The 25,455-nt window shown below is 42.2% G+C and overlaps 1 protein-coding gene across 14 annotated transcripts in view; it reads left to right on the top strand.

Moving 5' to 3' along the window:
- Positions 1-25,455, top strand: part of LOC122562796 (oxysterol-binding protein 2-like) — a 334,280-nt gene that overhangs the window by 263,664 nt on the left and 45,161 nt on the right. For 13 of the 14 annotated variants that reach the window (XM_043715995.1, XM_043715998.1, XM_043715997.1 and 10 more), the window contains 4 exons: positions 2,038-2,085; positions 14,920-15,037; positions 16,345-16,411; positions 21,451-21,618. In XM_043715995.1, coding sequence (XP_043571930.1) covers positions 2,038-2,085; positions 14,920-15,037; positions 16,345-16,411; positions 21,451-21,618 — 401 coding nt within the window. The remainder of the gene's footprint in view (positions 1-2,037; positions 2,086-14,919; positions 15,038-16,344; positions 16,412-21,450; positions 21,619-25,455) is intronic. The other variant, XM_043715996.1, reaches the window with a different exon arrangement.

Genomic DNA, 25,455 nt, shown 5'->3' with positions numbered 1-25,455 from the left:
CATTTGTACGTGGATTGTGATCAGTTTTTACAGTGGAAATAAAAAGAACTAACCCATGTAGTTCACAGACATCACTATTTATAATCCAATCCTTATAGTTTATCCAAAGAAAATTAATTTTGGGAAGAAAACAATGCTACAAAATTAAAAGAAAATTGTAGAATTATTCCAGTCATAACGGATGCTAAATACATATTGTCCCACTATACCTTGCCTTTGTTATCAGCATGTTTATTTTCAGCATTTTCTCCAAACATCTTCCACTTCTCTTGATGCCTGTTACCTATTGAGGAAGGACAGTAGTATAGCCAATGACACCAGATTAATATTTCAAAGGCTGTGGGAACATGGGTTCAAATCCTACCAGAGCTGAATTTACATAGAACAGTAAAATATAGGAACAGGCCCTTTGGCCAATCACATGTGTGTTGACTATGATGCTATTCTTAACTAATCCTATCTGCCTGCGCATGGTCTGTATACCTCTCTCTATTCTCTGCTTGTTCATGTGTCTGTCTAAATGCCTCATAAATATTGCTCGCATATCTGCTTCGACCAGTTCCCGTGGTATTCCTGTCACCTACCACCCTCTGTGTTTATTTAAAAAAAACTTTCTTGCACGTTTCCTTTAAACCTTTCCCCTCACCTTTAAACCTATGCCCCTTGTATTTGATTTTTCCACCCTGGGAAAAACATTCTGACTATCCATCCTATTCCATACCTCCTCATAATTTTATGTTCTTCTATTAGGACATTCCTCAGTCTCTTATACTCTAGCAAAAACAATGCAAATTTGTCTAACCTCTCCTAATAGCTAATATACTGCCATTCAGGCCTCCTTTGCACTTCCTCCAAAGCATCCAAGTCTTTCCTATAATGTAGTGACCAGACCTGCTCACACTTCTCCAAAAGTGGTCTAACTAAAGGCTGATACAGCTATAACATGAATCGCCAACTTTTATATTCATAGCCCCAATCGATAAAGGGAAGTATGCCATATGCTGCCTTTGCCACCTTATCCATTTGTGTTGCCACTTTCAGAGAGCGATGGACTTGGAACCCAAAATCCCTCTGTTTATCGGTGCTCTTAAGGATCCTGCTATTTAGAGTTTTCAACCTCCCAAATGCAACAGCTCACACTGTCTGCATTAATCTCCATTTGCCATTTCTCTGTCCAACTTTCCAATTGATCTATATCCTATTATATCCTTTGACAACATTCCTCACCATCTACAACTCTGCCAATTTTCATGTCATCTGCAACATTACTAATCAGACCACCTATGTTTTTATCCAGATCATGTGTATATATGTTACAAGCAACAAAGATCCAACACTGATCTTTGTGGAACCCTACTGGTCGCAGTCAGAAAAATGCCCCTCCACAACTACCCTCTGTCTTCCAATTTGGATCCAGCTTGCCAACTCACCATGATTCCCATGTGACATAATCTCGTGGACTAGCTTTCTATGTGGGACCTTATCAAATGCTTTAGTAAAGTCCATGTAGACAGCATCCACTGCCCCATCCTCATTAATCATCTTTGTCACTTCCTCAGGATGGCACCTCAGGATTGAGGGGCCAGATGGCCTCTTCCTTCTGTTCTTATGTATCCTATTTTGCCAAGGTGCTACTTTATTCTAAAGTAGGTGTGGTTCACTTGGCAGCATGTCACCTCTGAGTCAGAGGTTTGGATTCAAGCACCAATTTCAAGGCTTGAGCATACAGTCCAGATTGATACTGCTCTGTCAGAGATGCTTCCTTTCAGATGAAATGTCATATTGAGACCATCCTTGCCTCTCGGGTGAATATAAAGGATCTCCTGGAACTATTTCAATGAATTGTAGAAGTGTTTTTTTCCTGGTATCCTGACAAGTGTTTATCCCTCAGTTGCCATCATTATCACATTTCTACCTACGGAAGTCTGCTGTGCTTTCTACAACCATACTTGAGGGGCTATAAAGCACTTTGGGATTTTTTTAAAGTTTGAAAAATAGAAAATGAATGAGAGTCTTTCTTTTGCACGCCTTCACAAGGGAGCTGGACCAGTTCTTGGCTGGGGCAGAGATCACATCCTATAAAAGGTAGGTGGATTACAGTTAATGTGTACATTGCCAGTGTGATTTTTATTTTGAGTTGTTGTCAATGTCTAAGGCTTGTGGGGAGGTAGACAGCATCTAGTTGCAATACTTTATGCACCCCAAGTATTGGAGAGATATGATAGATCAGTCAGTCTTTTCCGGTATGTCATTTGTTGTCAGTTCATACTTAATTTTGCATTAACTTTAGCACAGTCTAACACACTGGTTTGTCTAGAACTCAAACAGTGTGCAAGGGGGAAATCTTAACTCGCACTTAACACACTATGCATTACAGTTTTATTCAAATATATATCGTGCTGCATGCAGAATGTGTGATGACAGCTCCGCCGTGAGGAAAGGCTTGATTTAAATATACCGAATTACAGAATTTGTAATAAATATTCTAACTTGTTCATTAACATAACTGATTGTCACACAGTTTTCAGGCTGTGTATAGTTTATAATTAGCTGATCAGTTTAGAAAGTTGGACATTTTCCGACTGAAATGTATCTCTTTTTGGAGGTTTGAGCTTTACTTCATTCTTGTCAGATACAAGTTGATATATATTTAAATATTCACAGTATTTCCTGCCTAATAAATGATTTCAGCTAAGTGCTTTTTGATTAAAATATACCGTAATGCCGTTACACTTGAGACCAACAAATCAGGCCTCTGAGTTACATTGCCAATCTCCGGGTAATTTTGTGTTAATTGTACAGCAGAATTTGACAATAATTATTATAAAATGCAAATTGATGATTCTCCCACCTCTTCATCACCTAAATTAGCACAACTGACATCGGTTGTAACAGACACTTGAACTGAATTTGAGGATGTGCTAGGCATGGAATCCTGTGGTGATAAGTGCCATATTATCTCTTATCTGCAGTGATGATTTTTAGCAACTTGAATATCTTTGCAAATGATTTGAGAGTTGATTGAGTGCAATGAAATAGCCCCATGATTTCTGATGGTATCTAATCCTGATAGGATTACTGCCAGTTGACTTCTTGATGACAGATCTTGACAACAAATGAATAACTTTTATGTTTAACTTCTTGCAAAAAGGACAGATTCTATTCTGTGTAGTAATGCTGCCTAGGTGATGTGGAACACTATTTGCCTGTTGCTCTGCTGTTCATCCTGTCCCCCTCTGTCTGCCTGCGTATGACACATGTGCACCCCGTACGTCTGAAATGTTGACTGAAATACCAGTAAATCATATAGTAGCTGAGTCTGCAGTTTAACGTTCAGGATGATATCAGGGTGAAATGCATTAATTTATAAGAGCAGATTTCATGGGCAAGGAATGTATTTCCTTGAGTATAGAAGATTAAGGATTGTTTGTAATGAAGATGTTTAATCTGATTAAAGAAAATGTTAAGGGCGGTATTGAAAAACTATCAGGGAGTAGCGTGTTTTTAGAAGATTTGTAGCTCAGGTTGAGGTTCTGGATGTATGATTGCTCGCTGAGCTGGAAGGCTCATTTCCAGACGTTTCATCACCCTACTAGGTAACATCTTCAGTGGGCCTCCGGGCGAAGCACTGCTGATGATTCCTGCTTTCTATTTATATGTTTGGGTGTCTTTGGGTCAGTGTCACTTCCTGTGGTGATGTCATTTCCTATTCTTTTTCTCAGGGGTGGTAGATGGGGTCTAACTCAATGTGTTTGTTGATTAGAGTTCCAGTTGAAATGCCATGTTTGGCTTGTCCTAGGATGGATGTGTTGTCCCAGTCAAAGTGGTGTCCTTCCTTATCTGTATGTAAGGATACTAGTGAGAGAGGGTCATGTCACTTTGTGGCTAATTGATGTTCATGTATCCTGGTGGCTAGTTTTCTGTAAGTAGTGTTCGTTACAGTTCTTGCACGGTGTTTTGTAAAAGATATTAGTTTTGCTTGTTGTCTATATAGGGTCTTTCAAGTTCATTAGCTGCTGTTTTAGTATGTTGGTGGGTTTGTGGGCTACCATGATGCCAAAGGGGTATATATATCCTGCAGGATGTGGGAAGTCATACGTGTGCCGTTTGTCCAACTGAATGGATTTGCAGGGAAGGGTCATCTGCTGGGGAACACTGAGTCAGCCAGCAGCTGGAGTCATGCTGAGCATTTGCAAGGCAGACAACTATAGTAGATTAGGAGTGTACAGGCAGAGAAGGAACGGGTGACTGGCTGGTAGTCTAAGAGAACTAGTCAGGCAATTCAGGGGTCCCCTGAGTGTATCTTACTTGCTAAGCAGTTTTCCACTTAGGATAGTGGTGAAGGGCAATGATTTCTCAAAGGAATGCAACCAGACCAAGTTAATCTGGGCGCCTCAACTGTACAGGAGTGGAGGAAGATGAGTGGGAGAGTAACACTGGCAAGGGATTCCACAGATAGGTGATTCTGAGGCAGAAAGCATGACTCTGGGATGGTATGTTGCCTTGCTGGTCCCAGGATCAAGGATCCCAAGAAGGAACTGCATGGCAACCTTCTGTAGGAGGTTGGACTGCCCACATTGGTGCTAATGACATAGGTAGGAATGGGGATGTGGTGTTGGAAGCAGATTTTAAGGAGTTAGGAAGGAAATGAAAAAGCATGACTTCAGGTACAGTAATCTCAGGATTACACCCTATTCCACATGCTAATGAACATGTGGTTGGAGAATTGCTGTAGGTGGGAGGACATTTGTTTTTTGAGGCATTGGCATCTGTTCTGGGACTGGTGTGACTTGTACAAATTGGACGAGTTACATCTTAACAGGACTGGAACTAATATCATCTTTTCCTTCAGCTCCTCCTTCCTAAATGTCAAATATATTTAAATATTCAGTTCCTGGACTTCAGTGTGGTATTAACTGGGGGATTAGAGAATCATGTCGAATTGGTAACTCAAAATCATGAGACACCTCATTCTGCAAATAGCCTGGATAAATCTAATGACCACTCATGCTGTGGTGGATGAGTTTCTAGAATGTGGTAAGGATAGTTTTGTAGAATAGTATATTAAGGATTACTTTTGTGTAGGAAATCTTCCAGAATTAAAAATCCAAGGGATTGGGGGGAATGAGGAATTGTAGACATTCAGTATTAGCAAGAAGGTTGAAGAAATTAATGGGACTAAAGGCTGATAAGTCTGTGGTATCTGATACTCTACATCCCAGAGTGTTAAGAGAAGTAATTGTGGAGCCAGTAGATACACAGGTGCTTATTCTTCCAAAATTGTATAAATTATGGAATGGTATGCTGACTGGAAAGTAGCTAATGTCACCCCACAATTTAAGAAGGGAAGGAGAGAGAAAATGGGAATCGCAAACCTGTTGGCCTTGCGTCAGCAATAAGGAAAATGCTAGGGTCTGTTATGAAAAGATAGAGACCTGGATAACAATAACATGATTAGGCACAGTCCGTTTGGACTTATGGGAATTTAACAATATGGGAAAGCCACTTAGGATTATGATAAAGAGTATTGTTTTTAGCCAGCAATTTGGGTACATTTGAAATTCTGTACCACAGTGGACTGTGAAAGTTCAGTCATTGAGTATATTTAAAGTAGAGATTGATAGATTTCTAAATACTAACGGTATAAAGGCATGTGGGGAGAAAGGCATTGATCTGGATCATCAGCTAGAATCTAATTGAATGGAAAAGCAGATTCAATGGACTGAATGATATATGCCAACTCTTATGTTTCTATTTAGTGTGCGAAATGAAGTTGAGATATCGATCAGCTATAATCTAATTAAATAGCAGAAAGAGGCTACAGTCAAGTGGCTTACTCCCTGTTCCTATGTTCAGAAAAGTAGAATGAGGCAGGCTGACCATTATTGGCCTACATGACTCTGGAATCTGTTAGGAAGAGATTGGAACCCTACTTTCTGCACTGCACAGACATCTGGCGATGAGATGCATTTGTATCACATGTGCCCTCACCTCTCCTGAAACAGACTGGGGCTGGAGTTGGGGACACATGAAAAGCAAAAGCAGATGGCTCCCAAAAACTATAGATGATTCTAGAAAGATAAAAATGGAGAGAGAGAGATGGAGCAGCAATCATCAGAGTTATTATTATTGAAGAATCTGTGCAAGAAAAAGGGGGCTACACAGTGTCAGCATCCTGCTTTCTAGAAAATGATTGGATATGTTTTGACTTGTGAGCAAGAGAATGGATCAGCTGAAGCAGGCAATCAAATTCTGTCATTGGTGTTTAACAATGAGCTGAAATTGTCCTTCTTGGCATAAAGATTGAAGGTGGACGGTGAAGAGCCTCCCCTCCTTTGGGAGTACTGTGCTCTAAATGACTTGCAAGACATTTGATTTCACATCATGCGTCCAGGAGGCTGCCAGTACATGTTTGGAATACAGAGCGACTCATCATCATTCAGAGTGAAGGCAGAAGCTTTGGATTGTGACAGCAAAATAACTCCAGCATTACATAGACAGTGTCTAATACATATTAAAAATGCACAATCCAAAAACTGATTAAAGTGTTACAAACCAGCCAATGTATTTCAGTTAAAATTTTACTGAAATATTACAAAATAGTATAAATTATCAAAGCTTTGTTTTATAAATTAACATGTTAATTATTGAAAAGAATATTTATGAGCTTGTTATACCTGCATAGTCTATGCAGGAGCAATTTGTCCTTTATCACAATGGGGGTAATTTTGGAATTGGGTGCTGGGTATTGGGGAGATGATGGCCTAGTGGTATTATCCAGAGGCCAAGGTAATGTTCTGGGGACCTGAGTTTGAATCCTGTCGTGGCAGATGGTGGAATTTGAATTCAAACAAGAAGAATTTGAATTAAGAATCTAAAGAGAAAGTGAGGCCTGCAGATACTGGAGATCAGAGTCAGAGTGTGGTGCTGGAAAAGCACAACAGGTCAGGCAGCACATGAAGAGCAAGAGAATCGACATTTCTGGCATAAGCCCTTCATTCCAGGCCCACATCGTGGTTGACTCTTGACTACTCCCGGGGCTGGGCAATAAATGCTGGCCTTGCCAGTGACATCCTCATCCCATGAATAAATTTTTAAAAAGGTATAAAATGGAGGTGTACAGCCACCCCTGTACACCTCTGCCAATATTCATTTCCACAGTCCCCAGTAGCACAAAATCATAATTACCTTCATGGTTGTCTTATTATATAATATATCCAGAAGCAGAGCTTTCAAGAATGTATGCAGCAAGTTGAATGAGATATTGTCACATGAAATGTTATTTAATCTACTGCTGAGTTGAAGCTCAACTAAATCTAGTCTACTGAATTATAATCTTAACTATTTCACTCAATCTAATCTACTGTATTTGCTGATCACTGTGTGGTCTTTTCTACACTGCAGAGATGAAACACAGGCTGGTCGATCACTTTGCGGAACAGCTATGTTCTGGCCTCAAAATGACTCTGAGTTGCTAGTTACCTGTCACTTAAACACACCACCATGTTCTCTGGCCACCCTTTGTCTCGGGCTTGCTGCAGTGCTCCAGTGAGGCTGAGTGCAGGCTGGAAGAACAAAATCACATTTTCCACTGGGGACTCTGCAGCCTTCAGGACAGAATATCAAGTTTAATAACTTTAGAACCTGAACACCATCTTCCAGGTCCTTTACCCACTCCCACACCACAGGCCTTTTCATAACGTGTGCTGCTTTTAGCACAACCAACTCGTTTTCACCTATTTATTGTCACCATTAGCAGTTCTTCTCTCTCCCTGGCTTACTACTATCCATCTCTTTGCCTAACTGCCTTTCTTTTCCCCTCAGCTCTGACTCCACGTATCGCATATTCCTTTTCCCCTTTTCCCGATACAGCCTTTCCCGAGCTATCGTCAATTCTGAAGGAGGAGCACTGGACTTCCAAGTCACAATAATGAGTATTTTTAGAATAGATTAATTACAGAGTGGAAACAGGCCCTTCGGCCCAACAAGTCCACACCGCCCCACGGAAGCGCAACCCACCCATACCCCTACATTTACCCCTTACCTAACACTATGGGCAATTTAGCATGGCCAATTCACCTGGCCTGCACATCTTTGGACTGTGGGAGGAAACCGGAGCACCCGGAGGAAACCCACGCAGACACAGGGAGAACGTGCAAACTCCACACCGTCTGAGGTGGGAATTGAACCCGGGTCTCTGGCGCTGTGAGGCAGCAGTGCTAACCACTGTGCCACCGTGCCGCCCTGAAGCATGACCAGAAACTCTGGCAACAGAGGGTGTGAGTCGTGGATAGGAATTGAATGTCCTGCAGAAATCCTAAATATAAATTCACACTCTAATGAGTTTACCTTGATTCTGATCGCTCCAATTAAGACCATAAGACATAGGAGTGGAAGTAAGGCCATTCGGCCCATCAAACAGAGGGTGTGAGTCGTGGATAGGAATTGAATGTCCTGCAGAAATCCTAAATATAAATTCACACTCTAATGAGTTTACTTTGATTCTGATCGCTCCAATTAACATTCTCTGCCCTTTAGAAAGTGAAATGTGACCTTGTTGAAACTCAAATATTTTGAGGAAACTTGAAGAAAATTTGTTCTACAAATTTTTTTGGAATTATATATTTGGATAGCAGTGGAATTTTAGTCATAAAGTGCTTGGAACACTGTTGGTAGGTTTTTGAACATGAATTGACAAAGGCAAAGGGGATAAGGCCGGAAAGTAGAGTTAATCTACCTTAACTTGAATGATTAAAGCTAATCAATCATGAGTTCATGAACGGTCTAGCAGAAGAGAGGGACTGCTCCTAATAATACTTTGTTCTTATATCCTTCTCATTATCATGCTGCTACCTGAAGAGAGTGTAATATGTTTGTTTAATGATCAGTTGTCACACTGTGAGATGATGAATAAATGCATATCTAATTGCCAGATGGTTTGTGTGTGTGTGTGTGTGAGAGAGGAGAGAGACAGTGTAAATTGTTGAGGGAGACACAATAAACTTCAGGCAGAAAAACCTTTCATTGTTTTGAGTTTACCAATTCAAATACAGCATTTTTGATTGTGTAGACATTCTCCTTAATCCCACCTTTTTATTTGGTGCCGCCTTGGTTGCCTCACTTGAGGAGGGATATAGTTGTATTGCAGGCAGCTTAGAGGAGATTCACTAGATTGACTTCAGAGATGAGTTTTGATTAGAGTGGTGCTGGAGAAGCACAGCAGGTCAGGCAGCACCCGAAGAGCAGGAAGAACCGATATTTCGGCAAAAGTCCTTATTCCTGACGTCGATTTTCCTGCTCCTTGGATGCTGCCTGACCGGCTGTGCTTCTCCAGCACTACTCTAATCTTGACTCTAATCTCCAGCATCTGCAGTACCCACTTCTTCCTCAGAGATGAGTTTGTCTTATGAAGAGAGATTGAGCTGTTTAGGCCTATTCTGCCTAATGTTTAGAAGGTTTGGGGGTGACAAACAAACATATTTCTGCTTGTAGGGCAATCTAGAATGAGAGGTCATAATTTTTAGGATAAGGAGTAGCACATTTAAAACTGAGATGAGAAATTACTTCTCTCAGGGTCATGAATTTGTGGAAGTCGCTAAGCCAGAGTGCGGTGGATGCTGGGACATTAAGTAAATTTGAGGAGGAGGAAAGTAATTTTTAATTAGTAATTAGTTGAAGAGTTACGAGGAGCAGGCAGAGAAGTGGAGTTGAAGCCCAAGATGAGATCAGCTGTGATTGCTTTGAATTGTTGGAGCAAGCCGGAAGGGCTGAATTGCCTTCTCCTGCTCTTAGTTCTTATGTTGGTCTGATGGATGTGATCACATTCACAGCTGTGTTAGCTATACAGACTCTAGTTACACAGTTCGTTGGAGGAGTCAACAAATGCTCACAATATAAACTTCCTTTCCCCCTTTTTTTTATAGCTACAGGAGAAAGCATTCTTCAAATCTGTAAGCTTGTAGGAGAGATTTTAGTTTGCATGTTCCTGCCAGCCTTTTAACAATCCCAATTAGAGTTATTTGGCAGTGCAATATATCAATATCAACAGGACAGTTCTGGGCTCAAGGACTACTTCATGATTGGAGTACATCAACCAGCTGGAATCTCATTGGAACACTACGGAAGATTAGATTACTTAGTGTGGAAACAGGCCCTTCAGCCCAACAAGTCCACACCGACCCGCTGAAGTGCGATCCACCCAGACCCATTCCCCTAACTCCACACACAGTCGCCTGAAGTGGGAATTGAACCCGGGTCTCTGGCGCTGTGAGGCAGCAGTGCTAACCACTGTGCCACCGTGCCGCCACTTTAAAGCAATCGCCAACCCTGACACAGCACTGCAAACTTCGCTGGCTGGCCCACCTCAGCACTACACTTGGTCAGTGCAGGGATTGAACCCACGACCTTGACGTTATTAACACCATGCTCTAACCAGACGATGCTAACCCTTAAATGAGTCTCATACTAAGATCTGCTTGACATTAGAATGCAGTGATAGTTTCTTAGTCCATATTGGAAAGTGGATTTGGATAAGGACAGAATGGCTTTGGCCATTCTCCACCAGTGTGATCCAGTGCATTGCTGCCTATATGTTGAAAATAGCAAACTGGGGAGACATGGGGAGTGGGGGAAATCGGATGGCCCCACCCTAACACAATTCTTAAATAATCAAAATGTCTTTCCTGTTTGGGGACAAACCAAAGGGTTCCTCAGATAGCCTTAAATTAATCATTTTTAATGGCAGGGATGTGCTGAATTGTCTCCATGATTGATTGATGTCATTGCCACAAGATGCTATACAATGGTCTGGTTATTTTTCTTCTTCAGACAGTAATAAGTTATGGTGTGTTTTAGGGAAGGCTCAGTGGTTGGCACCACTGTCTCATAGCGCAGGGACCCAGGTTCGATTCTAGCCTTGGGCAACTGTCTGTGTGGAATTTGCACATTCTGTCTGTGTGAGTTTCCTCCAAGTGATCCAGTTTCCTCCCACAGTCCAAAGGTGTGCAGGATAGGTGGCTTGACCATGCTAAATTATCCATCGGGTCCAGGGATATGTAGGTCAGTTGGACTAGCCATCAGGAATACTGTAATAGGGTAGGGGGTCGGTCTCTTTGGAGGGTTGGTGTGGACTGAATGGGCCAAATGGCCTGCTTCCACACTGTAGGGATTATATCATGGAGCAAGGATCAGAAATGCTGAACAAAAGGGCCTTCCTGAAGTGCAGAGCAAGCAGTCGAGCCCAGGGCTCCATGGAGCATTGCTATGACTATGACCATTAGGTCAGATTAGAGGAAATCAGTTACCTCTGATTAACCACTATGTAAGCACAAGTCATCACACGTTCTTTCTAACAGTAAGGTTGTTGTAAAGGGCCTAGACCTGGGAGAAGTCCTGACGCCATTGGCTGCATCAATCTATTTGAATTCATTGGGTTAAATATCTCTGAATCATATGAATCATAGTCATCATAGTAATATTCAAAGTTTGTGAGAAGATTTGTAGCTCGGGAGCTCGTTGTTGTGGTTCTGTTCGCCAAGCTGGGAATTTGTGTTGCAGACGTTTCATCCCCTGTCTAGGTGACATCCTCAGTGCTTGGGAACCGCCGGTGAAGCCCTTCTGTGATGTTTCCTCCGGCATTTATAGTGGTTTGAATCTGCCGCTTCCGGTTGTCAGTTCCAGCTATCCGTTGCAGTGGTCGGTATATTGGGTTACTGCAACGGACAGCTGGAACTGACAACTGGAAGCAGCAGATTCAAACCACTATACATGCCAGAGGAAACATCACAGAAGCGCTTCACAGGAGGCTCCCTAGCACTGAGGATGTCACCTAGACAGGGGACGAAATGTCTGCAACACAAATTCCCAGCTCAGCGAACAGAACCACAACATCATTGTAATATTTCAAGCAACTGATCTGTTTGGGATGGGTTTTCTTGTCATGAAAGGTCAAGTTTCATTCTATAAAATGGTGTTATGAAGAGAGAGTCTACCTGAATGTTGAATGTCCACATATTGTCTGTGGATGTCCTTTCGACTGAGGAGGATGTCAGCTCAGGGAGGGTTGTGGGTTTCTGTTTATCTTCATATGGCTGTACAGACTGATTCTTGACCCATGTATCTTCAGGCGCATTAGGCTGGACAAGTCCAAACCTGGAGATATTTTCTAATCAACCTGTTCAGAGATATTATTACACACCTCTGGAGCAGGTGGGACTTGAATCCAGGCCTCCTGGTTGAGGTAGGGACACTGCCAGTACACCTCAGAAACTCTTAAAGTCCGAACTGGTAAGTTGACCGTCTGGGATCGATCAATCAGTGCTCAGAATAAATGGGAGGTAGAATATCTGGCTAACCAGGTGCGGTTGATATAAGTTTTGTTTTGGCAACATTCCAAGCCAGACTAAATTTCTTGTCTACAGAATTGAACAGATTGGGAGTGTTTTGTAACCCTGGAGCAGAGTGAGCAACACTAGCTCATCATCTGCACATTGTAGACCATGTCTATCTATGGTGTCAGTTTGGCACAGAGGTGGCTCAGTTTAGGAAGTTTTCTATCTAGGTGGATTTTAATGCTGACTCCAGAGGATATTTGATCTTTTCGATGAGTAACCACTGTCAAGAAGACTGCAAACAGTAAGGGGGCTATCATAGATCCTGCCTTAGCCCTGTTTGGATTTTGAAGGCATCTGTTTCCCCATCACTATTAATGTATCTGACTATTATGTTTTTAAAAATGTGCTAAAATAATGTTTTGTTTAATGTGCCACTGGCAAGTTATGTTTGACAAATTGAACTTCTATTTGAATAATTGTAATATGGCAACCAGTTTTCACACAGCAATCTCCCAAAAATAGCAATGGGTTAATGACCAGATAACCCACTTTAGCAATCATCTGTTGTATATAATTGATGGGAACCGTATTCCTATCGGGACTGCAGGAAGTGACTCATTCCATACAGAGATTTTTGTTTTGTGACAACTCCGTTTGGTCACTTGGAGCTCTTTTTCATCAGGCAGAATGGATAGTTGTTACACCAATCAATCTGACATATTGCTCCTCACATTCAATCTGCCCTAAACTTTAATTGAAGTGTCACTCCTTATTCTGACATATTCATTCATAAATAGGGCTGGAACATAAGAAATGTTTTCTGTTCCTGATGTGTTCGTGTATTAACAGTGCACAAGTCTAGCTGAAAGCCATTGTTTACAGCTCAGCAATAAGTTGGTATTTCCATTTGGAAAGGCAGTGAGGATGAACAACAGGAGATGGATATGTTATGAAGGAAGCATTAGAGGTGCTTACTCAATCACAGTACGTTTAATTGCAATACAATTAGAGATCTGCAGTCTATGTCTCACTTTGATAGTCATAGCATGGAAACAGACCCTTCAGTCCAACTTGTCCATACCAACCAAATATCCTAAATTCATCTAGTCCCATTTGCCAATATTTGGCCCATATCCTTCTAAACCATTCCTATTCATCCAGATGCCTTTGAAATGTTGTAATTGTACCAGCCTCCACCACTTCCTCTAGCAGCTCATTCCATTCACGCACCACCCTCTGCATGAAAATGTTACCCCTTAGGGTCCCTTTTAAATCTTTCCCTTCTCATCTTAAACCTGTGTCCTCTAGTTTTGGACTCTGCTAACCTGGGGAAGAAACCTTGACTGTTCACCCTATCTATGCCCTCATGATTTTGTAAACTGCTACAAGATCAACCCTCCGCCTCCGATATTCCAGGGAAAATAGTCCCAACCTATTTAACCTCTCTCTATAGCTCAAATCCCCTAACCCTGGCAACATCCTTTAAATCTTTTCTGAACCCTTTCAAATTTCACAACATCCTTCCTATTACAGGGGGACCAGAATTGAATGTAGTATTCCAAAAGTGGCCTAACCAATGTCCTGTACAGCCACAACATGACCTCCCAACTCCTAAACTCGATGCTCTGACCAATAAAGGAAAGTATACCAAACGCTGCCTTCACTATCCTGTCTATTTGCAACTCCATTTTAAAGGAGCTATGAACCTGCACTCCAAGGTCTCTTTGTTCAGCAACACTTTCTAGGACCTTACCATTAAGTGTATAAGTCCAGTCCTGATTTGCCTTTCCTAAATGCAGCACCTCACATTTATAGAAATTAAACTCTATTTGCCACTCTTTGACCCACTGGCCCATCTGATCAAGGTCCTGTTGTACTCTGAGGTAACCTTCTTGGCTGTCCACTACACCACCAATTTTGGTGTCATCTGCAAAATTACTAACCGTACTTCCTATGTTCACATCCAATTCATTTATATCAATGACAAGAAGCAGTGGACTCAGCACCGGTCCTTGTGGTACACCACAGGTCACAGACCTCCAGTCTGAAAAGCAACTTTTGACCACCCTCTAACTTTGAGCCAGTTCTGTATCTATAACCTTGCTAGCCAGTCTGAGATGCGGAATGTTGTTGAGTTGACCTTCCAGACCCGTTTGCTGTTTTTAAAGAATCTCTGCTTACCTTTCTATCAAAGTGTTGTTACACCTGTGGGAAATCCCTCCACATTATTTTACCAAAGTTGCAATGATAGTTTAGTAAAGAAACTGTTGGTTGAACCTTGGAGGTTTAGTTGAAAAGAGGCACTCTCCCTCATTCCCTGGGGTTTCCACCTTGTGGTGAGGAGAATCCCACCAGGGTATCAGTACATTTTGATTTGACATTCCATAGAGGAAATATTTGCAGAGGCTGAGGTTATATAGGAGCATCTCCGTGTTCCTTGTAACATGTGTAGCAATTGATGCAGTGTGGACAGAGTTAATAAGGTATTTGGTTCCCACCACTGACTTTAATCAGCACATGGTTATCAAGGAAAATTGCAGTGTGTGCATTTTCCACTGTTTTCTAATGTATGTGCATTTAAATGCAGCGAGAGTGCGTCACGTGAAAGGGGAAACTAGTGATGAAGATGAGGAGACTGAATATTTCGATGCCATGGAGAATGCACCAGAATTTATTACAGTAACCACCGATCCCACAAAGCACAGGCAAGTGATCATTTTGGGGAATTGATGGAATGGAGAGAGCTGGTCGATGTGAATGAAACACTGCACTGTCAAGGCTGTACATGCAGATAGGAACGCATGCACCGTGCAAACATTTAGAAACTTATCCATAAACATACACATTTGAAGATGAACAAATTTCTTTAATGCAAAGTTCATTCCCTCAACCTGTCTACAGATCTTCAGTTGTCATATCTACACGTTAATGCACTCCCAATACTTTGTGCAAGTTCTCAACTTTACACTCAGGCTTGAGGCCCCACAGTGACATCAAACTGACACGTGAGCAAACCATCCAGTTCACAACAAGTTTCTCTGCTGCGCTGCAGATTCTGCTGTGCCAAGAAAGTCAATACTTGATGGGGATCACATCCTGAATGATCATTTTTGTGAGTGAACTTTAGTGAGTGTTTACAGGCTATTTAGTCCTGGCGGGCATCACAACTAAAGCCATCACTGCACTGAAATCAAACCAAGTCATTTTGCATGATTAGGAGCAGAAATCCTGATTGCTTTCATTCTAAACCCAGAGCCGGTTGGGCTAGCAACAGCAGCTGAGATCAAAACAGAGCTTCCGAATGTTTCAGATATATGGACCAAAACATTCTTAGACAATATCTTGGTCACTTGAGTAGCTTAGTTCTGTGATTGAATCTATTGGTGTGTTTTCATTCAGGTCACAGAAGCACTGCAAGGATTAACTCACCTTTCAGGAGCATGCTTGCTACGTTTCCTCAGAAAAGCAAACCTTGCATTTAGATTAGTATCTTTCATATTCCAGATTTTACCAAAGCTCTTTACAGCTAATGCAGTACTCTTGGAGTCAGTACTATTATAATGCAGGAAATGCAGCAGCCAATTTGGGCACAGTAAGATCCCACAATCAACAATCTGATACTGTTTAGGTGTTGAAATAGTGCCACATGGTCTGCACCAAGGAGGGGCTTTGGCTTAATGTTACTCTTGAAAGATGGCAACTACAACACCACAGTGCTTCTTTAATACCTCTCTTGAATGTCACCTTTGACTTTGGGCACTTAAACTCCTGAAGCAGCTCTTGAACTCAATTGATCAGGGAAGGGATCCTCCCATTCCTAGCCTCTCTGGTTTATGCATAACTTCAGTCTCTCTGTGTAGCGCCCCCCCCCCCCCCAAGCAAGTAGAGATATATGGTAAATGTTGCCTTTCCAGCATCAGCCACGTGCCAAGAACTAATATGTTATGCTTAGCCCGGAGTATAAATGCTGGCATTCCTGTGTTTAGATCTCTTGACTTGTGTTTATTTGCAGGCGTACAGGAAGTAATATCAGTGGAACCAGCAGTGATCAGACTGAAACCTGGAACCTGGATGACCATGTGAGTAAAAGCTATCTGACCTCCCTGCAACAGCCCCCATCACCCTGGAAACATTGGATTTGAAAAGTTTTCCCTTCTAAACTCCCAGTGGGGAGTTTCACCAACTGAGAGCTGACTTAAATCAACAGTTGGGGTAAAAACAATAACTGCAGATGCTGGAAACCAGATTCTTGATCAGTGGTGCTAGAAGAGCACAGCAATTCAGGCAGCATCCAACGAGCAGCAAAATCAACAGTTATACAGTCAATGGTGTACACACACCCAGATTCACAAGAATGGGAAGAGTTTGGGTCCCACCCTCATTGTAAGTCCCATCCAATGTTACTCTCTGTTGGCTGGTAAAAGTTGGTGGTCATTAGTTGGTCATGAAACATTGGATGACCACTTACTGGAGTCCTTGTTAAATGGGTCTCTAGCAGATGAACCTACTAGAGAAGGTGCAAAACTTGACCTACGCTTGAGAAATAAGGCAGGGCAAGTGACTGAGGTGTTAGTGGGGGAGCACTTTGGGGCCACTGATCAAAATTCTATTAGTTTTAAAATAGTGATGGAAAAGGATAGACCTGATCTAAAAGTTGAAGTTCTAAACTGGAGGAACGCCAACTTTGACAATATAAGGCAAGAACTTTCGAAAGCTGATCGGTTGCAGATGTTCGCAGGTAAAGTGACTGCTGGAAAATGGCCTTCTAAAATGAGATTGAGAGTCCAGAGACAGTGTATTTCTGTGAGAGTGAAAGGCAAGGCTGTTTGGTGTAGGGAATGCTAGATGACCAGATAAATTGAGATTTGGTGAAGAAAAAGAAGGAAGCCAATGTCAGGTATAGACAAGATAGATCGAGTGAATTCTTAGAAGAGTATAAAGGCAGTAGGAATATACTTGAGGGAAATCAGGAGAGCAAAAAGGGGACATGAGATAGCTTTGGCAAATAGGGTTAAGGAGAATCCTAAGGGACTTTATAAATACATTAATGACAAAAGGGTACCTAGGGAGAGAATAGGGCACTTCAAAGATCAGGAAGGCAGCCTATCTGTGGAACCGCAGGACATGGGAGAGATACTAAAAGAGTATTTTGCATCAGTGTTTACTATGGAGAAGGACATGGAAGATAGAGAATGTCGAGAAATAGATGGTGACATCTTGAAAAAAATATCCATATACAGAAGAGGAAGTGCTGGATGTCTTGAAACACATAAAAGTGGATAACTCCCCAGGACCTGATCAGGTGTCCCCTAGAATTCTGTGGGAAACTAGGGAAGTGATTGCTGGGTCCCTTGCTGAGATATTTGTATCATCGATAGTCACAGCTGAGATGCTGGAAGACTGGAGGTTGGCTAATGTGATGCCACTGTTTTAAAAAAAAAGGTAGCAAGGACAAGCCAGGGAACTATAGACCAGTGAGCCTGACATCGGTGCTGAAAATGTGTTGCTGGAAAAGCGCAGCAGGTCAGGCAGCATCCAGGGAACAGGAGAATCGCGTTTCGGGCATAAGCCCTTCTTCAGGAAAGAAGGGCTTATGCCTGAAACGTCGATTCTCCTGTTCCCTGGATGCTGCCTGACCTGCTGCGCTTTTCTAGCAACACATTTTCAGCTCTGATCTCCAGCATCTGCAGACCTCACTTTCTCCTCCAGTCTGACATCGGTGGTGAGCAAGTTGTTGGAGGGAATCCGGAGGGACAGGGTTTACAGGTATTTGGAAAGGCAAGAACTGATTAGGACAAGTCAACATGGCTTTGTCTACGGGAAATCATGTCTCCCTAACTTGATTGAGTTTTTTTTTTGAAGAAGTACCAAAGAGGATTGATGAGGACAGAGCAAGAGGTGTGATCTATATGGACTTGAGTAAGGCATTCGACAAGGTTCCTCATGGTAGCATGGAATACATGGAGAACTAGCCATTTGGATACAGAACTGGTTCAAAGGTAGAAGATAGAGGGTAGTGGTGGAGGGTTGGAGGCCTGTGACCAGTGGAGTGCCACAAGGATCAGTGCTGGGTCTCCATTTAGATAAATGATTTGGATGTGAACATAGGAGGTATAGTTAGCAAGTTTGCAGATGACACCAAAATTGGAGCTGTAGAGGACAGCAAAGAAGGTTACCTCAGAGTACAATGGGATCTGGATCAGATAGGGCGATGGACCGAGGAGTGGCAGATGGAGTTTAATTTAGATAAATGCTGCACTTTGGAAAGGCAAATCAGGGCAGGACTTATACACTTAATGGTAAGGTCCTGAGGAGTATTGCTGAAGAGAGAGACCTTGGAGTGCAGGTTTATAGCTCCTTGAAAGAGGAATCTCAGGTAGGTAGGATAGTGAAGAAGGCATTTGGTATGCTTTCCTTTTTTGTTCAGAGCATTGAGTACAGGAGGTGTTGCGGCTGTACAAGACATTGGTTAGGCCACTTTTGGACTATCATGCGCAATTCTGGTCTCCCTCCTATCGGAAGGATGTTGTGAAACTTGAAAGGGTTCAGAAAAGATTTGCAAGGATGTTGTTAGGGTTGGAGGTTTTGAGCTATAGAGAGAGGTTGAATAGGCTGGAGCTATTTTCCCTGGAGCGTTGGAGGCTGAGGGGTGACCTTATAGAGGTTTATACAATCATGAGGGGCATAGATAGGATAAATAGACAAGGTATTTTTTCCTGGATTGGGGGCATCCAGAACTAGAGGCCATAGGTTTAGGGTGAGAGGGGAAAGATTTAAAAGGGACCTAAGGGGCAATGTCTTCACGCGAAGGGTGGTATGTGTATGCCATGAGCTGCCAGAGGAAGTGGTGGCGGCTGGTACAATTACAATATTTAAAAGGCATCTGGATGGGTATATGAATAGGAAGGGTTTAGAGGGATATAGACCAAATGCTGGTAAATGGAACTAGATTAGATCAGAGTATCTGGTGAGCATGGACGAGGTGGACCGAATGGTCTGTTTCCATGCTATGCATCTCTGTGACTCAAATTTTGCAGGATGTAAGATGCACGGCGATTAACAAATGACAAATCAAATAGACTATTGTCAGTTCTTGGAATTCTGAATACCAGGCAAGTGAAACGATCCTGGCTGAATGTGGCTCCCTTTACAATGAGATCATGCAACAATTTAACACAGTCAGTTTGATAGCCATGGTTAGTAAACACTCCTTATTGTAAACTCCCCATAACTATTCTCCCTTTATGACCAAGTCTCTGCATGCTCCAAGCTGCCACGTCCAATAATGTGGATTTTTTTCTCGCTTTTTTTTTCTTGCTCCTCTGTAAAGGATTTGCCATTTAATTGCATGGAATATGAGATGGCACCATTACTGGGACTCATGAAACAATTGTCATAAAAATCCATATGCTTCACTGTTGCCTTTTAGGACAGAAATCTGATGTCCTTACTTGGTCTGGCCTGCATGTGACTCTAGACCCACAACAGTGTGGTTCACTCTTAACTGCCCTATGAAAATGGCTTGGTTAATTGAAGGGCAGTTAGGGATGGCCAGCAAATGGTGTCCTTGCCAGCAACCCCCGCATCCCGTGTAGGGTTCTTTATAAAAATTCAGAATCCCAATGACTGACAGCAGTGTTCTATCTTGTATCAATTTGCACCTTTTTAATTTTCATGTATTTCAAACCCTGCATGCTTCATCTGCTTGAAAGACTGCAGACTAATCCAAAACCCTCTGATTAAGAGCTGCAGAGTTTTACTCACTGCAAAGTACACAGCATGTAATCCCTCAGGATTATTTAACTTCAGCTGCTTTGGTTTCATTGCAGAGTTTTTAGGTGCAGTTTCCGAGACCCTGAAACTGGACCTTTACAAGTGCAGTGAGCATAGCCTTAGAATTACACTATTCCCATTTTCCATATACCCTAGACTTCTTCATAAGCATCCCATGACTTCTCCCACCTGGAAAGACAAGGCCAGCAGGTGCATCGGAGCACCACTAATGCAAGTTCCCCTCCAAGCTACATTCTGTTCTGGCTTCGTACTATAGTGTACTGCCATTTCTTCAGTCCCTGAATCAAAATCCTGGAACTCTCTTCTTGACAGCACTGTGAATGACCCAATACCACAAGAACTGAAGGGATCCAACTAGCAACACCCACATCCCATTCATGAATATAGAAAAATCGCACTGTAGTAATTGTTGCCTTAACTTTGAGAAATGCAAAATAATGACTTCATTGTTTCTCACTAAAATTTGTCTTAGAAATGTTATTCCCATGTAAGATGACTACAATGTGTGCCTTAGTCTGTTCAATGTGCCTGGACATTGAGTACCATTGTAACGTACATGTAACACTGTATACTGCTGTATTTGTTCATCATATTGAACACTGGATTCACCAGCACATTGAACGGAGGAGGAGGTACATGCCTGGGATTAACAGCAGGATGATACCAGAGGTTGACCAGCAAATTCTCCAGAACCAAGATAAAGGGTACACTGTGCAGCATCCCTCAGTGTAACACCCCTATCACTTAGACAATCATTATTGCACAGCTCTTGTCCTTAGTCTATTAGGCCCAGCACTAACATACCTATTACTGTAATAAATACTCATTGTAATTGTCTCAAACAGCAGCTCTTCCTTTGATACCAGTGAGCTGCTAATTGTGCAATATCAATCTCATCAATTTTATTTGTTTGCTGGGTGTTTATGTTGTGATCAATAAGCTCCTTTAATAATAACGATCTGCCTTTGCGGAGAGAATCTTATATAAGCTAGCCAAAATTCATATCAAATGTTGAAATATAACCCATTACTTCCAGTATGAAACTGAGCCCCGTGACCCACAGCTGTAGACAATGTCACTTTGCCCTTAACCAATAGGAATGTTGTATCCTGTAGATTCTGTGATAGGAATATTAATTTATCAAACTAGAACCTATATATGCAAATTTGCTTGGTCCTACACTTGAACACTGAAAGACTAATTTCTGTTCCTGAGACTGCATTTTGTTTGTATCAGTAGCAACTCTGCTTTGTTAATACTCTACATATTCACCTGAATACATTTTCCTTATCCCTTGTTAGTCATTCTGTCCCTCTGCCTGCAGGTTTTTGAGTGTCAGCACCAAGCTTCCTTCAGTGCATCAACAAGAGGAGAGGCAAAGCCTTACAGAAAGAGGCGGAATCAAATCCCAGACAAGCCCAACTACAGCATTAACCTTTGGAGCATAATGAAAAACTGCATTGGGAAGGAGCTGTCGAAGATTCCCATGCCTGTAAGTAATTTATTTCTTTGCCTGAAAATTACATAGTCCCAGCCCCTTGTCCCCATCGCTAAGAGTGGGCAGAAACATATCAATGATGAAGTGATACAGAACAGTGTTCCAGGCTGTATTCCTAGTCCTTGCTACGTGATGTACTTTTGTTGAGAAGTGAGTGTGATTGAATGTCGGATGTGGCCCAAATTGGACTTAGCCACAAATACTACACAGTCCAAATATTTTATACCTATTGCTTTGGCTAATTCTTGAAGAATGGCCACTCAACCATAGAGGCTAAAGAAGTATTAATACATAGGGTGTCCTCACTTAAAGTTGGAGTTGCATCCCTGAAAATTTCAACTTTAAGTGAAAATCCTAAAGTGAAGCGATGATTCCCATAGGAATCAATGATAAAACTGAAGTAAGGTTCAGTTGACCCTTCCTTAGCAGACAATAAAAATTCTACCCAGACACTTCAAACTGAAGTGCAGTACTTTAAATTACAAAACTATTACAGTGGTAAATTAAACAACTTAAAGTATATTTTTCCATTATATAATTCAATTGAAATTCTACTTACTTATACCTCCTGCAATGGTCCTTCCAAGATAGTGGCAGTGCCGGGGCAGCCTAGGTCTGCACCAGTGACACAACGAGTACTTTGATCTTTGGAACATTGGGCTTCAGAGCATCTGCTTGAGCCATTCCTTGTTCCCAAATGTATAGTGGGGCCAGAGCTCAGTGATGTCTTCACATGCCCCACTTGTTGGCTGCACAGGCCCGTTCCTTGGTGGGGCCTGTGCCTCTTGGCTAGTTGCGGTGCCTTGGCCTTTCTCCCCCCTCCTCCTGACCAGCTGAATGGCAGGTTGTGGCTGGGCTCAGCAACATTCCTTCCCATGCTGAGCTCGGTCATGGTGGGCATCCTGCAGTGGGGTGGTGGAAGCTGGGGTGCTGCTGAAGTTGGAAATGGTGGGTGCCTCATGTGTCAGAGGAACAGGGATACTTCTGAGTTAGGTCATGAATAATGCCCAGCTGGGGTGGTTTCATTATATTTGGCTAGGTCTGAGGGTGGCAGGGACTTCTGAAGAGCAGAGGGAGGTTTCCTTCAGACGTAGGACCAGGGAGTAGGCAGATACTGAAGAATCATAGAATGTGGAGGGCGTCCATTCGACCCAACACTAACCATCCAAAGAGCATCCCACCCAGACCCTATCCCCATAACCTTGCATTAACGATGGCCAATCCACTTAGCCTCTACATCCCTGGACACTGCGGGCAATTTACCATGGCCAAACTATCTAATCTTCACACCTTTGAACTGTGGGAGGAAACCAGAACACCCAGAGGAAACCCACAAGACACATTGGGAATATGTCCAAACTCCAGACAGCCACCCAAGGGTGGAATCGAACCCAGGTACCTGGTGCTGTGAGGCAACCGTGCTAACCACTGAGCTACTGTGCCACCCTTAAGTGAAAGGCAGTTTCTTTTTCCATTTACTTCTCTGTGGAAATGTTTGTGAATTCTTCTAGTTTTTACAGGTCTCGTCATTCTGTCTGTACAGTATGTGGCGTATGCTGGAAGGGCAGACTGAATTACATGGGTCTGAAAAGATTGCTGAGAGAGCAAGTGCCATTGTAATCATTGAGCAAACGACTGCTCTGTTACACCTGCACTGATTCTTTGCTTGCAAACTGCAGACTATCTCATTCAGCATTCTATCGTGTCTCAAAAAATTAATTGCTAGTCATATCAAAGTAATAAGAGGTTCATTTTGCGAGGTTCTCTTGCTTCCAGAGGCCGAATTGGACAGATTAATGAGTCTGTGAATGAAATATATTACTAAACAATGACTTAGTGAATCACAAATCACAAGTCCAAAGAGCCCAGAGTTGTTGAGGAAACTGTATCTCTTTTTCATGACTCCACTATCTGCTGACTTTCTCATTACCTTCAATAAGGGATAGCATTACAGCTGTACATAGGGAGGAATTTCCTGGAAGTACATCCAGGGAAGTTATTTGGGTGTAGCTGAGAAATAAGAAAGGGGTGATCACCTTAGTGGAATTATATTATAGACACTCTAATAGTCAGAGGGAAACTGAGAAACAAATTTGCAAGGAGATTTCAGTTATCTGTAAGAATAATAGGGTGGTTATGGTAGGGGATTTTAACTTTCCAAACATAGACTGGGACTGCCATAGTGTTGAGGGTTTAGATGGAGAGGAATTTGTTAAATGTGTACAAGAAAATTTTCTGATTCAGTATGTGGATGTACCTACTAGAGAAGGTGCGAAACTTGACCTACTTTTGGGAAATAAGGCAGGGCAGGTGACTGACGTGTCAGTGGGGGAGCACTTTGGGGCCAGCGACCATAATTCTATGTTTTAAAGTAGTGATGGAAAAGGATAGACCAGATCCAACAGTTGAAGTTTAAAATTGGAGGAAGGCTAATTTTGACTGTATTAGGCAAGAACTTTCAAAAGCTGATTAGGGCCAGATGTTCGCAGGTAAAGGGACGGCTAGAAAATGGGAAGCCTTTAGACATGAGATAACGAGAGTCCAGAGAAAGTATATTCCTGTGAGGGTGAAAGGAAAGGCTAGTAGGTATAGGGAATGCTGGGTGACTAAAGAAATTGAGGGTTTGGTTAAGAAAAAGAAGGAAGCATATGTTAGGTATAGACAGGATAGATCAAGTGAATCCTTAGTCCTTAGAAGAGTATGAAGACAGTAGGAGTATACTTATGGGGGAAATCAGGCAGGCAAAAAGGGGATATGAGATAGCTTTGGCTAATAGGGTTACCAAAGGAGAAACCAAATAGGAGAACCCAAAGGATTTTTATAAATACATTAAGGACAAAAGGATAACTAAGGAGTGAATAGGACCCCTCAAAGATCAGCAAGGCACCCTTTGTGTGGAGCCACAGGAGATGGGGGAGATACTAAACAAGTATTTTGCATCAGTGTTTACTATGGAGAAGTACATGAAAGGATATGAAATTCAAGGTGACATCTTGAAAAATGTCAGTATTACAGAGGAGGAAGTGCTGAATGTCTTGAAATGCATAAATATGGATAATTCCCCAGGACCTGATCAGATGTACCCTAGAACTCTGTGGGAAGCTAGGGAAGTGATTGTTAGGCCTCTTGCTGAGATATTTTTATCTTCGATAGTCACAGGTAAGGTGCCAGAAGACTGGAGGTTGGCTAACATGGTGCCATTAATTAAGAAAGGTGGTAAGGACAAGCCAGGGAACTATAGACCGTGAGTCTGATGTCAGTCATGGGTAAGTTGTTGGGGGGAATCCTGAGGGACTGGATTTTCACATATTTGGAAAGGCAAGGACTGATTAGGGATCATCAACATGGCTTTGTGTGTGGGAAATCATGTCTCACAAACTTGATTGAGCTTTTTGAAAAAGTAACAAAGAGAATTGATATGGGTAGAGCAGTAGATGTGATCTTTATGGACTTCAGTAAGGCATTCAACAAGGTTCCCATGCGAGTCTGGTGAACAAGGTTAGATCTCCTGAAATACAGGGAAAACTCACCATTTGGCTCAAAAGTAGAAGACAGAGGGTGGTGGAGGAGGGTTGTTTTTCAGACTGGAGGCCTGAGACCAGTGGAGTGCCACAAGGATCAGTGCTGGGTCCTCTACTTTTCGTCAGTGATATAAATGATGTGGATGTGAGCATAAGAGGTACAGTTAGTAGGTTTGCAGATGGCACCAAAATTGGAGGTGTAGTGGACAGCAAAGAAGCTTACCTCAGATTACAATGGGATCTTGATCAGATGGGCCAATAAACAGATGGAGTTTAATTTAGATAAATACGAGGTGCTGCATTTTGGGAA

This window comes from Chiloscyllium plagiosum, chromosome 25 (assembly GCF_004010195.1).
Source record: "Chiloscyllium plagiosum isolate BGI_BamShark_2017 chromosome 25, ASM401019v2, whole genome shotgun sequence".
Lineage (NCBI taxonomy): Eukaryota > Metazoa > Chordata > Chondrichthyes > Orectolobiformes > Hemiscylliidae > Chiloscyllium > Chiloscyllium plagiosum.
This window is presented reverse-complemented; position numbering and strand designations above follow the sequence as displayed.